The sequence below is a fragment of the Oryx dammah genome, unplaced genomic scaffold, assembly GCF_014754425.2.
Source record: "Oryx dammah isolate SB20612 unplaced genomic scaffold, SCBI_Odam_1.1 HiC_scaffold_15, whole genome shotgun sequence".
Lineage (NCBI taxonomy): Eukaryota > Metazoa > Chordata > Mammalia > Artiodactyla > Bovidae > Oryx > Oryx dammah.
In genome coordinates, this window is record NW_024070199.1 from 42741344 (window position 1) to 42754816 (window position 13473).

The 13473-nt window shown below is 54.7% G+C and overlaps 2 protein-coding genes across 2 annotated transcripts in view; both read left to right on the forward strand.

Moving 5' to 3' along the window:
* Positions 1–2347, forward strand: part of PACS1 (phosphofurin acidic cluster sorting protein 1) — a 150359-nt gene extending 148012 nt beyond the window's left edge. Inside the window, exons 23-24 of the mRNA XM_040256346.1 lie at positions 720–839; positions 934–2347. Of these exons, the coding sequence (XP_040112280.1) occupies positions 720–839; positions 934–1049 (236 nt within the window). The 3' untranslated portion in view covers positions 1050–2347. The remainder of the gene's footprint in view (positions 1–719; positions 840–933) is intronic.
* Positions 2348–11405: 9058 nt separating this feature from the next.
* LOC120874724 (acylphosphatase-1-like) lies at positions 11406–11995 on the forward strand. The gene has a single exon (XM_040256347.1). The coding sequence runs from the start codon at positions 11474–11476 to the stop codon at positions 11777–11779; it is 306 nt and encodes a 101-aa protein (XP_040112281.1). The 5' UTR covers positions 11406–11473; the 3' UTR covers positions 11780–11995.
* The last annotated feature ends 1478 nt before the right edge of the window (positions 11996–13473 follow it).

Sequence of the window (13473 nt, forward strand, 5' to 3'; positions counted from 1 at the left end):
ATCCTGCACTCTGAGGAGTTGAGGCAGGAGCCCCCACACCCAGGGGGAGTGGGGGGTAGTGCTCACCAATGTCAGTTCCCATGGTGAACCCCCACAGCTGGCTCTGCACCCGCTGGAGCAGGCGGGGTGACTCTGGGGTGCTTGCTGCCTCCCAGATGTCAGGAAAGGGCTTCCTTCTCTGTTGGGCCCCGCCTTCCTCCTCTGGGCGCATCCAAAGCAGCTGGGCCTTTGTATTCATGCCTCTGCCCCCAAAGGTGCCCTGGGAGGGCGGGCAGGCCCTGTGCCAGGCCCCCAGCTGGAACCCCACATGGCACTCAGAGACCAGCCGAGGGTGGCCCAGGGCTAAGATTCTATGTAGCCTCACCGCCAGCCACAGAGACACAGTGCCACGCAGGCACCTGAGTGGGTGGACAGAGGTGCCTGACAGGGCAGCTGGCCCCCTACCCACAGGCTTTCAGAACGTTTGAGCCGGAAGGGACTCTGAGCGCATCTGGCCCCAGGTTCTGATTACTCAGTGACGATACCAAGGCCCAGAGAGAAGGGCAGGAGCTTGGAGATCCTGAGACATAGCCCCAGAGACAGACAGGCGGGGCTGGAGGGAGTAGGGAGTCTGCTTTCTTGGAATCACCACCGCCCTTCCCAGGGAAAGGGGGCAGTGGGTGGGGGAGAGCGCAGCCGTCTTTCCAAGGGCGGTGACGTGGTTCCCACTTGCTTTCCAGTTCCCACCATCTTCCTGAGCAAGAAGCCTCGAGAAAAGGAGGTGGATTCTAAAAGCCAGGTCATCGAGGGCATCAGCCGCCTCATCTGCTCTGCTAAGCAGCAGCAGACCATGCTGAGAGGTGCGGGCGTGGGGGTTGGGGGGGGTGGTGGCAGGAAGGCTGCGGCCCTCCCAGGCAGCCCTGGTCATCCCCACGCCTCCCCTGTCACCCCCAGTGTCCATCGACGGGGTCGAGTGGAGCGACATCAAGTTCTTCCAGCTGGCAGCCCAGTGGCCCACCCACGTCAAGCACTTTCCAGTGGGACTGTTCAGTGGCAGCAAGGCCACCTGAGGGCACCGTCTCCCAGCCACGCCCCCTCCTGGCACTGCCACCAGCCTCACCGCCTGCGGGCAGGGGGAGGCGAGCAGGCCCCGGGCCCAGTGTCCCCCTTCCTGGCCCCAGGGCCTGCATCTCCCTGGCCCGGTCTTGCAGGACACTGCCACCCACCGGGGCCACCATTCCCCGCCACTGCTCGGGCCCAGTCCTGGGCAGCCCCTCCTCCCTCCCTCCTTTCCTTCCCTCTTGGCTCCTGGCCCGAGGCATGTTGACTGTGCCTTTCGGCGCCCACCCCGGTCCCTGGAATCGAGTCCTCCAGGCCTCCCCTCACCTCACCTGACTCCAGCCTCTTTCTCCACATGGCACCAGTTCTCTTCCTGGAATTAGGAAACTTGGGGTCTTGGCCCACGGCCGGCATTCCAGCCTCCTCCTGCCATCCCCAGGATCCCATCTTCTAAAGCTCAGCTGCCAGACACCACACCGCCGGCCTCCCCCTGGGGACGCCCAGCGCCAAGGCCACTTCCCACTGCTGTGGGAGTGACAAGGCCACCCCAAGACAGAGTTGCTGCTGTGATGTGTGGGTCTCTGGGGTGCTGGAGCCTTCATGGTCTCACCCATGCATGGTTCCCCCACGCCGGGTCCCCTGGAGGTGTCACATGTGTCCCTGAGCAGTTCTTTGGTTCTCTGCACCACCAGTCTCTCAGTGGTTTAGTGTGACTCGCCTGGGGGCTGGTCCCCGTCCTTGGATCTCCCCCTGTTGAGGACTTTCCTCCCCAGCCCTGCCTCCGGACCCAGAGAGGTGGAAGGCAGACCCTGCCGACACGTCTGCGGCCCAGTCCCTTCCGCTCCCTGCACCCCGTGTCCGCCGGTCTTCTTTCCCTGCTCTGTCCTCCCCTCTTCACCTGGGCCCTTGGCCTGGGCAGGCCCCTTCCTCCCAGCCAGGCCTCCCCCTCTGCGGCCTCGGGCACCTGCCCCCCTCCTCAGCCCCCACCATCGCCCTTGGCCTTCCTGGAGACCTGAGGCACATGGGGCGGAGCTCCGGCCGCAGCCCACCAGTGGCTCGCCTCCAGAGCTTCATGGCCCTCTCACCCCTTCTAGAAGTTTTTGCACAGAACTTCATTTTGGAAAGTGTTTTTCTCATTCTCCATACCTCCCCCAAACTCCTCCAGCCCTTCCCCCGGCGCAGCCCTGCTGTCCAGAGTGTCTCCAAGGCTGTGCTGCTCACTCAGCCGGAGAGAGGGGCAGGGTGGGAGGGACCGAGAGGATGTTGGGTTTTTCATTCAATAAACTGGTGATTTCTTACCAACGAGCAATCCTTGGGCCTCCGCGCCTCATTGTGACATGGGATCCGTCCAGCCTCGCTCGTCCCCGCCGCACAGTGTGGCCACTAACTACACTCACAGTCAGCTGGGAGGGGGACTTCCCTGGTGGTCCACTGGCTAAGACTGCACACTTCCAATGCAGGGGGCCTGGGTTCGATCCTGACTAGGCTCCACAGGCCACAACTAAGACCTGGTACAGTGAATAAATAGTAAAAGTCGCCTGGGAGGGAATTGCCTGAGAGCCCACGGTTCCGAATTTGTGCTTCCAGTGCAGGGAACTAAGATCTCACATGGCACGTTCTGTGGCCAAAATAAAAAACAACAAAATCGACTGGGAACTGGTTGGAAAGAAGCCTATTCCCATTTCCTTGATTCTAGAAACAGGTGTGAAGGTGTGTTGCCCCCGAGGCAAACTGAGGTCAGGAATAGAAGTCACGCCATTGCCATGCCGAAACCCCATTTTTCTCAGGGACCCCCATCCCCAAATCCCACCTCCCAAGGCAGTGACACGTCATCTGCACTCTTCCAACATGAGATGAGAGCTCAGCTTCTCTCCCCAACTGGGCCGTATTTTCTGGAAGCTGGTGAAGCCTCAGGCCTAGGGGGAGGGAGTGAGCTCAGGTCCACCATCAGTTCGCTTTCCTGCCTGCCCTTAACCCTGGAGGTGACAGATTCCCGCTCCTGGGACACCCGGCTCTTCACGCGCTCCCAGGACACAGGCCTGCACACCAAGCCTTCTTCACCAAATAAGTGCCCAATAATGGGCGCTTGTGTGCCCCCTCACCCTCACAGGACACAGCTCTGGAAAAGTGGACGGCCAGGTGCTCAGGCAGTCCCCAGCTCCCCAAGCCTCGTGGCCAATCACCTAATGGAGGCTCTGGGACCCAGTGGCAGGCCACCCAGGCTCTCAGGGCCTGGAAGATGGAACGAATGTCCGCCTCCCGAGGGGCAGAGTCCAGTCGAGTACCAGATGGTGTTCCAGAAACAGTCTGCACTGCAGTTCTCTGATGAAGGGTACAAGCCGGCCAGTGAGACACACGCCCGGAGAGGGAGGCTGAGGTGGGCTAGAGAAGCGGGCAGAGCCCCCCAGAGGCTCCACAGGGCAGGGGCCTGGGGGCCTGGGAGCTGGTGGGAGGCCCAAGCGGGACGAGCATGCCCCAGCTCGGGGCGAGTCGGGGAAGCAGATGATGGAGACAGGAGTGGGAACTCCCTGCTGACTTGACTCCCAGCCTCACTCCGGCCCGGGTGACCACTTGGCCCTGCCCCAGGTCCCTCCTACCTTCTCGGGCTTCCTGCCGTCCGCTGCCCCTCTCCTGCATCATCAGTGCACCCGCCCACCAGATCTGTCACGTCCCATGTACACAGGCAGTAATAGCTCCTTGGTTCTAAAACCTCTCCACTCTCCCAACAGTGAAAGTCTTCAAAAGGTGGGGGCTTCTGGCCTCCTCCTCACTACCCCATCAGGCATTCCCTTACCAAGGTCACTGATGTCCTTGGCCACCTGGCCCTGAACGGCACTCGGTGTTCTCCCCACCCCCACCCCACCCCATCCCACCCCACCCCACCCCTGCTTCTTTAATTCCTCATTCTGGGCCTCCTTTGTTTCCTCTTCATCTTCCTGGCCTTGGGAAATTCTCTGGGTGTGCAGACATCCCCCTGACTCAGCAGCTGAGCGTGCTAAGTCACTTCAGTTGTGTCCAACTCTTTGCTATCCCATGGACTGTAGCCCACCAGGCTCCTCTGTCCAAGGAGAAAGTGAAAGTGTTAGTTGCTCAGTAATGTCCAACTCTAAGACCCCATGGACCAGAGCCTGCCAGACTCCTCTCTGTCCTTGGAATTCTCCAGGCAAGAATACTGGACTGGGCTGCCATTTCCTCCTCCAGGGGATCTTCCTGACCCAGAGATCGAACCCGAGTCTTATGTCTCCTGCATTGGCAGGTGGGTTCTTTACCACTAGCGCTACCTGGGAGGCCCTGACTCTGCAGTTACTAAATCTTTGGCATCATCCCTGAGTCCCCTCTCTCACACCCAGCACCCACCCCCATGGCAAATCCTATAGGCCTTCCCGTCAGACCAGAACCCTGCAGCTCCTGCCGCTTTCACTGCTCTCTCTGGATATTGTAATAGCTTCCTAATTACCTCCGTTTCCACCCACTCTTCCTGTAGCCTATTCTCTACACAATAGCCGGAGGAAGCCTTTTAAAATGTTAATTAGAACGCGTTAAATTACTTATCCAAACTGTCCAATGGCTTTCCATCTCACCCAGAATATAATCCAAACCCCACCACACAACTTCCAGGGCCCTGCAGTGCTGACCTCCGGGGGACTGCTCACCTCTGGTCATTCTCCCCCTCGCTCAGGGCCTCCTCTATATTCCTCAGACACGCAGGGCACACCCTGCCACAGGGCCTTTGCATGAGCCATCCCCCCTGCCCTTCCTGCGCCTGCCCCTGGTCATGTGACTTGCTCCCTCTAGTCTTGGCTGCCTCAGAAGCCTAGAATAGCACCTCCCTGGATTTCTCTGGTGGCCCAGTTGGTAAAGAATGCAATACAGGAGACCTGGGTTCAGTCCCTGGGTTGGGAAGATCCCCTGGAGAAGGGAAAGGCTACCCACTCCAGTATTCTGGCCTGGAGAATTCCATGGACTATATCGTTCATGGGGTCGCAAAGAATTGGACACAACTGAGTGATTTTCTCTTTCACTTTCCTTTTTACCAAGAAGGATGCCAAACGACAGAGAGCCGCACCTCCCAACATGCTCGACTCTCATTTTTGATCATTTACTTGACTCGAATATGCCCAGACGTCTCAAACCTCATATGGCCAAAATCAAGAAACTTGATTTTCCTGGCTCCTCCCTAGACTGAATAAATGGCACTAGCATCCATCCTATTACTCAAGCCAGAAACCCATGAGTCATCCTGTGTCATCCTAGGGACTCTGGTCCATTCTGCCTCCCAGCTGCCCTACTCCCTGGCTAGAGTCCTTCAGCAGCTTCCTAATACCTTTGAATATAGCCACTCAACCCATAGTCCATCAGCCTGCACCGTCACCCCACCCCTACTGCTCTAACTTCACTTTCAGTTGCTTCACGCCCTCCAGTGCCACCCCAGAGCTCACCACACTCGGGCCACACCTGATCTTTCAGTGATCAGATGCCTCCTCCCTGCACAAGAGCCCAGACATGCCACTCTCTCCACCTTACACGCTCTCCCTGCCCCACAGAGAGAACATCCCCTTTCCTTTTATTTACTTGTTGCTGCTGCGTGCAAGCTCTTCTTTCTTGTGGCACTTGGGCGTCTCCTGCTGCAGCACACAGGCACTCTAGCTCCAGCTTGTGGGATCTTAGTTCCCCAGCTAGGGATTGAACCCGCATCCCCTGCATTGAAAGGTGGATTCTTAACTACTGGACCACCAGGGAAGTTCCCATTTTTCCCTTCAGCTGTAGCCTGCACACCACTTCCTCAGAGAGGTCTTCCCAACCACCCTGCTCCAAACCCCACTTAGTCTCTAGCAAACACTCAAAGGCCAGATGAAGGAAAGCGGGATGGGTAAGTTGCTTGTCCAACACACTCAGAGTGGCTGAGAAGGAGCTGGATTTCTGACCCAGGTCATGGGACTCCAGACCATCTCTCAAGGCCCTGCTCAGATCCCAACTTGCCAAGCCTCCATCCACATGTATTAAGTTCCTGCCATGGGCCAGTTCCTGTCCTAGGCACGATGACACATGGACGAATCTAGGGCTGGGTCTTTACCTACATGGAAACTCTGACCCTCGTAGGGGAGACAGACAAATAGACAACGGCCACACAGCATGAAGGGTTGCCTGGGAGGATGAAGGAGGGGCAGTGGAGCCAGCCTGGGAAGGGGTGTCCAAGAAGATATCTCAAAGGAACTGACGCCCAACACGATGGATGTCCTGGGACAGGAAATAGCAAGACTAGAGATAAGACACAGTCCTGCCTATTCGAGAAGCACACGTGGTTTAGTGGGGCTGAAAGCAGTGGGGAGCGATGGGGCGGAAGAGAAAGGAAGTGGCCAAAGCGCTGAGGAGCCTCCTAGCTGTGACTGTTACTACTCTGAGCCAGAGCAAGGACGATGCATTTCATCCTGAGGTCAGCAGCAGTCAACAAACAGTTTTAGGCAGAAAAGCAAGATGATCTAATTTAGGAAGATCACCTTGCTACATGTTGGAGGAAATAAGAATAAAGACCAGCGGAGTTCACAGGGAACGGCAGCAGTTTAGAAAAGATGATGACATAGACCAAGGTCAGGAAGAAGAGGTGGCAGAGAAAGGAAACTTAAGTCCTATATATTTAAGAGGCAGAATCAGGGCTTCCCTGCTGGCTGAATGGTAAAGAATCCACCTGCTAATTCAGGAGACATGGGTTCAATCCCTGGTCCAGGAAGATCCCATATGCTGCAGAGCAACTGAGCCTGTGCGCCATAACTGTTGAGCCAGTGCCTGGGATCCAAAGCTAATGAGACCACGTGCCACAGCTGCTGAAACCTGGGTGCTCAAGAGCCCGTCCGTGTTCTGCGACTAGAGAAAAGCCCATGCAGAAACGAAGACCCAGCACAGCCGAAAGTAAATATTTTTTTTAAAAAAAAGAGGCAGAATCAAGAAGTGTAGGTAGCTGGTTAGAGAACAGGGTTGAGGGACTTCCCTGGTGGTCCAGTGGCTAAGACTAGATCCCACCTGCCCCAACTGAGACCCAGCACAGCCAATTTTTTTTTTTTTTTAAAGAAAAGGATACAGGGTCAAAGGAGACAGTTGAGAATGGGGACTGGCCATCTGCGGGGTGAACAGGTGAATGGTAAAACATCTCTGGAGGAGACTTGGGTGGGAAATGGTAGGTTTAGGGCAAGGTGGGCGTGTGCTAGTCAGAGGTGGAATTGAGTATGCAGGTCTGCAGGGTGGTTCTCTGGGCTGGATGGAAATTTGAGCATCCTTGGCATGTGGAAGAGCTGACTTTAGGGAGAGGGGGAGATTGCTCCCAACCAGGCTGAGCTCCCTCTGTCCTGACCATGCAGGGTATCCACTGCCAGCATCAGACATCTTAGGGCTTGTTATCTTCAGGCTCTCCTTTCTATTGCTGCCTCATTTGCTGCTCGCTTTCATTCTGAATGTCTCCTCTCCAACAACACTATAAGCAGAGACTGCCCTATATTCCCTATTTTATTCTCCCCACTCTCCATTCACTAGCACAGGACCTGTCCAATAGTAAGCTTGGTGGCACTAATGATAATATTTAATAGTAATACCATCCATTGCGTGCGTGCTAAGTTGCTTCAGTCGTGTTCAACTCTTTGAGACCTTGTGGACTGTAGCCGACCAGGCTCCTCTGTCCACGGGGATTCTCCAAGCAAGAATACTGGAGTGGGTTGCCATGCCCTCCTCCAGGGGATCTTCCTGACCCAGGAATCGAACCCGCATCTCTTACGCCTCCTGCACTGGCAGGCGGGTTCTTTATCATTAGTGCCACCTGTGAAGCCCCAATAGCGTCTATTGTGTACGAGCATAATGTTACAATCTTTACTATTTTATTCCACTCTCTTGAGGACTCAGCAAGGTCGGTGTCAGGAACCTCATTTTACAGACAAGGAAACAGATGAAGTTGCAGTAGGTGCCTAGGGCTCCCCAGCCAGCAAATGGAGAACGGGGCTCTGGATGCAGCTAAGTCTGCCCCCAAAGCTTGTGTGCCCTCCCGCCGAGCAGGACCGGGACACTTCGGGTCTGTCTGGGAGGCCACAAGGAAGAGTGGGTGCCAACATGCCCAGGGGCTGCCGGGAGAGGAGCCAAGAGCCTCAAGGGGGCTCTGAGCAGACCTGATTCACAGCTCAGTGGCAGAAAACCTGGCAACCAGAGGCGTCCAAGGTGAAACTGGCCCCTTGGAAAGTGATGAGCTGCCTATCATGCAGTGGGGGGCGTGCGTGAGATACGGTCTTTAAGAAATCTCCAATCTTGAGCACTTACGATGTGAACCTGTGGCTGATTTTTTTTCATTTACTTTTGCCTGTACTGAGCCTTTGTTGCTGCTTGGGCTTTGCTCTAGTTGCCGTGAGTAGAGGCTGCTCATTGTTGCGGTGGGAGGACTTCTTACTGCGGTCACTTCTGTTGTGGAGCACAGGCTCCAGAGCTTGGGCTCAGTCATGGTGCACGGGCTTAGCCGTTTTTGTTTGTTTTTGTCCTGATGCATGGCTTGCGGGATCTATTTCCCCGACCGTGGATCGAACCCATGCCCCCTACACTGGGAGTGTGGAGTCCTAACCACTGAACTGTCTGGGAAGTCCCAATATGCTGATGTTCCAAGGGGGATGATATGCTTGGGAAAAATGCACCCCCTCCCGCCCCGACCACCACTTCAAAGAAAAGGCATGAAGCTAGCCAACGGAAGAAGATTAACTTAAGAAAGCAGATTTCAGTGGGATGAATGCTTCCAAGGATCCAAGGGGAAGGGGTGGGAGCAGTGGGAGTGATTTTCAGGGAGAAAACAATCTTAAAAGTAGCAAGAACAACTTCCCCAGATGAGCTCTGTGGAAATGGCATAAGGAGCTGAATCACCATCGGGCATGGATGCCTTCCTTTCTTTTCCATCAACAGAGCACCCATCAGCAGCCTGGCACCAGACCAGCAGCTGCGGGGGGGAGTGGGGAAGTAACAGTCCCTTCCCTTGGGAGACGCACAGTATAATCCCCAGAGACCAGATCAAAAGCCGAGTGACTAAAGAGATTGAACACATGCAAGGTTATGAACCAAAAGCAAGATAACAGCCTGGGAACCCGGCGGGGAAGGCCCAGACCTTCCTCTGTGGGGCGCACAGGGAGGAGCAGGGCCAGATGCCTAAAGAGGGCCTCAAAGAAACCCTGGGAGCCTGCAGAGAGGTAGCAGAAAGGCTGGAGCAAGAACCCAGCACAAGCCATAAAGGGGGACTGAAAAACGCTCTCTCTGTTTAGGTGACAAAAGGAACGTGCTCTGTCATGAGCCGGAGAGAAAGCACAAGCGAAGAAAGCCCGGCCTGTGTGCCCCTGGCTACATTTGGTATGCAGGTCCCTGGGCCTGTAAACCCACACACGTGGAGGTGTGCGTGTGGCACACAGGCCTTCAGTGCCTCTGGGTGAACCTGCCTGAGGCTATATGTTTTTCCTAACATTGATTTATTTGGCAGCATGTGCTGTGCTGTGCTAAGTCGCTTCAGTCACGTCTGACTTTCTGCAGCCTCATGGACTGTAGGCCACTAGGCTCCTCTGTCCATGGGATTCTTCAGGCAAGAATACTGGAGCAGGCTGCCATGCCCTCCTCCAGGGGGTCTTCCCTACCCAGGGATCGAACCTGAGTCTCTTAGGTCTCCTGCATTAACAGGCCGGTTCTTTGCCACTAGCGCCGCCTGGGAAGCGTTTGGCAGCATACTTGATCCTTAGTGGCGGCGTGTGACTTCCTAGGGCTTCCCGGTAGCTCAGTCTGTGAAGAATCCGCCTGCAACGCAGGAAACCCCAGTTCAATTCCCGGGTCAGGAAGATCCGCTGGAGAAAGGATAGGCTACCCACTCCAGTATTGTTGGGCTTCCCTTGTGGCTCAGCTGGTAAAGAATCTGCCTGCAATGTAGGAGACCTGGGTTTGATCCCTGGATTGGGAAGATCCTCTGGAGAAGGGAAAGGCTATCCACTCCAGCATTCTGGCCTGGAGCATTCCATGGACTGTACAGTCCATGGGGTCGCAAAGAGGCGGACACAACTGAGCAACTTTCACTTTCACTTGTGACCTCTTAGTTGCTCCATGTGAGATCTAGTTCTCTTACCAGGGATCAAACCTGGGCCCCCTGTATTTGGAGGCCAGAGTCTTAGCCACTGAACCACCAGGGAAGTCCTGAGGCTGTGTGTTGAAGGTGTATGAGGCTGTGCTTCTTGTGTCTATGAACAGGCAATGTGACCTTGGTTCTCTTGACCTCTACAGTGTGGGGCCAGTCTCCTTTACACACTGGGCAAAATGACCAGACTCTGGATTAGAAAAGGGCACAGTGGTCAGCTGGTGCAGCTGCTGTCCCCTCTCTGGGCATCACTTTCCTTATCTGTAAAACAAAGATGTATAAGGAGTGCCTTTCAGCCCAGGGTGCATGTCATGGGCACTGCTGAAGTTTCATAATAATAAGAGATATTCGCGACCCGCCCTGGCACCACTGAATCTCAGTCTCTAGAAGGAACCCCTCGAACAAAGTTCCCTCCCAAGAGTTACTGAAACCCAGCCTTGTTAAGACCCCTGAGAGTCTCGTGGACAGCAAGGAGATCAAACCAGTCAATCCTAAAGGAAATCAATCCCGAATATTCATTGGGAGGACTGATGCTGAAGCTGAAGTTCCAATACTTTGGCCACCTGATGTGAAAAGCTGACTCACTGGAAAAGACGCTGATGTTGGGAAAGACTGAGGGCAGGAGGAAAAGAGGGCGGCAGAGGATGAGATGGTTGGATGGTATCACTGATTCAATGGACATGAGTTTGAGCAAACTCCAGGAGATAGTGAAGGACAGGGAAGCCTGCCGTGCTGCAGTACATGGGGTTGTAAAGAGATGGACATGAATGGGCGACTGAAGAACAACAAAGCCTTGATAAGAACAGCAAAGTTGCCCTGGGCTCCGGATCCCATTTCCTCCCTGTGAATTTGCCAGCCAGCTGGGAGTACAGTCATGGTCTGATGGGAGTCTCTCTGCAGAGAGGCAGGCTTGTCACACCACAGCCAGTGTGACCCCGGGAGGTAGGGCCGATGTGCTGGCTAAAGACCCTGAATGCAAAAGACGCCAACCTGCAGGGCCCTGGAGGAAAACTGACCCTATGAAACTGACGAGGATAAACACAAGCTCTGCACTGAGGCAAACCACGCAATCAAAGGGCACAAGAAACATAACAGCAGGTGCTCCTGGGGAGGGGACCTGATGACTTGCGGGTGGTGGTCAGTGAGAGAGAGCCACGTTTCACTGCATCTTGTACCAGCCTTTTGAATGTCGCATCATCTGAATGTATCAATTCCCTTTAAAAATCACTGGGGGGAGGGGTGACTGTTGGCCTGGTGGTCTGCCGGGTAGTCCCTAACGCTTGAGAGGACGACAAGGAGGGTTTGAGCATGAGCATGGCAGAAGGGGATACCCTGATATCAGTGGATTATGAAATTTTTGGAAAGGTGCAAGGAGTGTTTTTCCGCAAGTACACTCAGGCTGAGGGTAAAAAGCTTGGATTAGTAGGCTGGGTCCAGAACACTGACCAGGGCACAGTGCAAGGACGGTTGCAAGGGCCTACCTCCAAAGTACGTCACATGCAGGAATGGCTTGAGACAAAAGGAAGTCCCAAGGCACACATCGACAGGGCAAGCTTCCACAATGAGAAGGTCATCGTAAAGCTGGACTACGCAGACTTCCAAACTGTGAAATAATGGTCTGCATTTAAATTTTCCAAGATACTTAGCGGTTTTGTTTTTTATTGTTAATAGAGATAGAACTATTCTGTGTTCAATATTAGAATTTGTCAATAGTTATTTTAGCATCAGTTACTTGATGGTTACTGTGTATTATATGTGTGATGAAAGAATTACACCTATGTGCAATTCTAATCAATAAAAACAGAACTTTCTGTGTAAAAAAAAAAAAAATCACTGGGGGGAAAAATCACTCACTGAAGCACAGGATGGGGGAGAAGAACCTGGCTGGCTAAAACCAGGATGCACACAATCTAGGGTTTTAATTGACAAGCTCACCCTGAACAGACACAGTCCAGCGGCTGTTGAAGCCAGCCTGACTTTCAGCTTCACGGTGGACAGGTGGTGTGCTCCTTGGGAGTGGACTGGCCCTCTGCTCTCTGCACATCTCCCTCCCCGTCTGGATGCCCACGCCCTGGACTGAGCCCCGTATTCTGAGCAGTGTCTGGATGGACATGCTAAGCCACATCCCGAAAAAGAGAAATCCGGAGTGGGGAGGGGGGAGGAGAGGGTGAAGGGTCCTGGATTGTCCGGCCAGGCACCGGAACATCTTTTTGGCAAAAGGGAGCAGCTGTCCTTCCTTTGGGCAGAGCTTCAGTTTGGTGTGGGCAGCAGTGTCCACAGTGACTGTCGAAGGAAAACCTTGCTGACCTTTAGAGCTCACTGCAGACTGTACTGACCTTCCTGCCACATACTTAAGCTGGGGGGCGTCAGGACATCTGCCAGAGATGATGCTCACTCACAGGGTTCATCCATCAGGACACTGAACCTGGTAGAGTCTGAGTGCCCCCCACTCAAGAGGAACACCCCAGATGCCTGGGTACCAGTGCCAGGCGTTGCTGGGCAACTTACTGTCTCTCAGAGGGACCTCTTCTAGAGATGGCGACCTAAAAGCAGTGGAGGTAAGGCCAGGGTGGCCAGCAACCCAGGGCTGCAGAGTGCCAGGCCTAAACCTGGGCCAACAGGTGCACCCTTCTTACAAACCCAGCATTCACTGAGTGTTGCCATGTGGCGGCCAGGAGTTTCTCTGGGAATGAACAAGATACGCAGATCTTGGCCTGATGGGTGCCTGAGACGGGCTGGAGTTCTGCTCTACATAAGGTGCGGGGAATCAGAGGAGGGCTCTCTGAGATGACGTCTCACCTGAGCCCTGAATGACATCACCTCGTCCTGATCGTCCAGTCCACAGCATTCGGGGTGGTGCTCACCCACAGGGTCAAGCTGCCCCTTGTCACCTTTTTCCCTTTCACGGCCGGAAGCCTCTGTTCCTTCCTCCCAAGAAGCGGCCCTAAGAGGCCGGGAACCACCTCATGGGACAAGGACAGCTCCAAAGGAACTGGGTGGGGCATAACCACCGATTAGAGACAAATGAATGTAGGGTTATTACCTGTGACACTGGGATAATAGCAGTGCCCGCTTTATTCTGTCTTTGTAAGCGTTAAATGCACTTAAGGCATCCAAGCGCGCGGCACTCAGTAAGCGCTCAGAAAGTGGCACTCCGCCTCATTCCATGCCAATAAATGTCAAATGTCCCGATCTGGACTCTGAGGAGGCCGAGACTTCTCCCTGGGCCTCAGTTTCTCCCGCCGTCCTCTCTGGCCGCAGAATAAGGTAAGTTCAGGTACACATCCTCCCCAGCCAGCCCACACTCC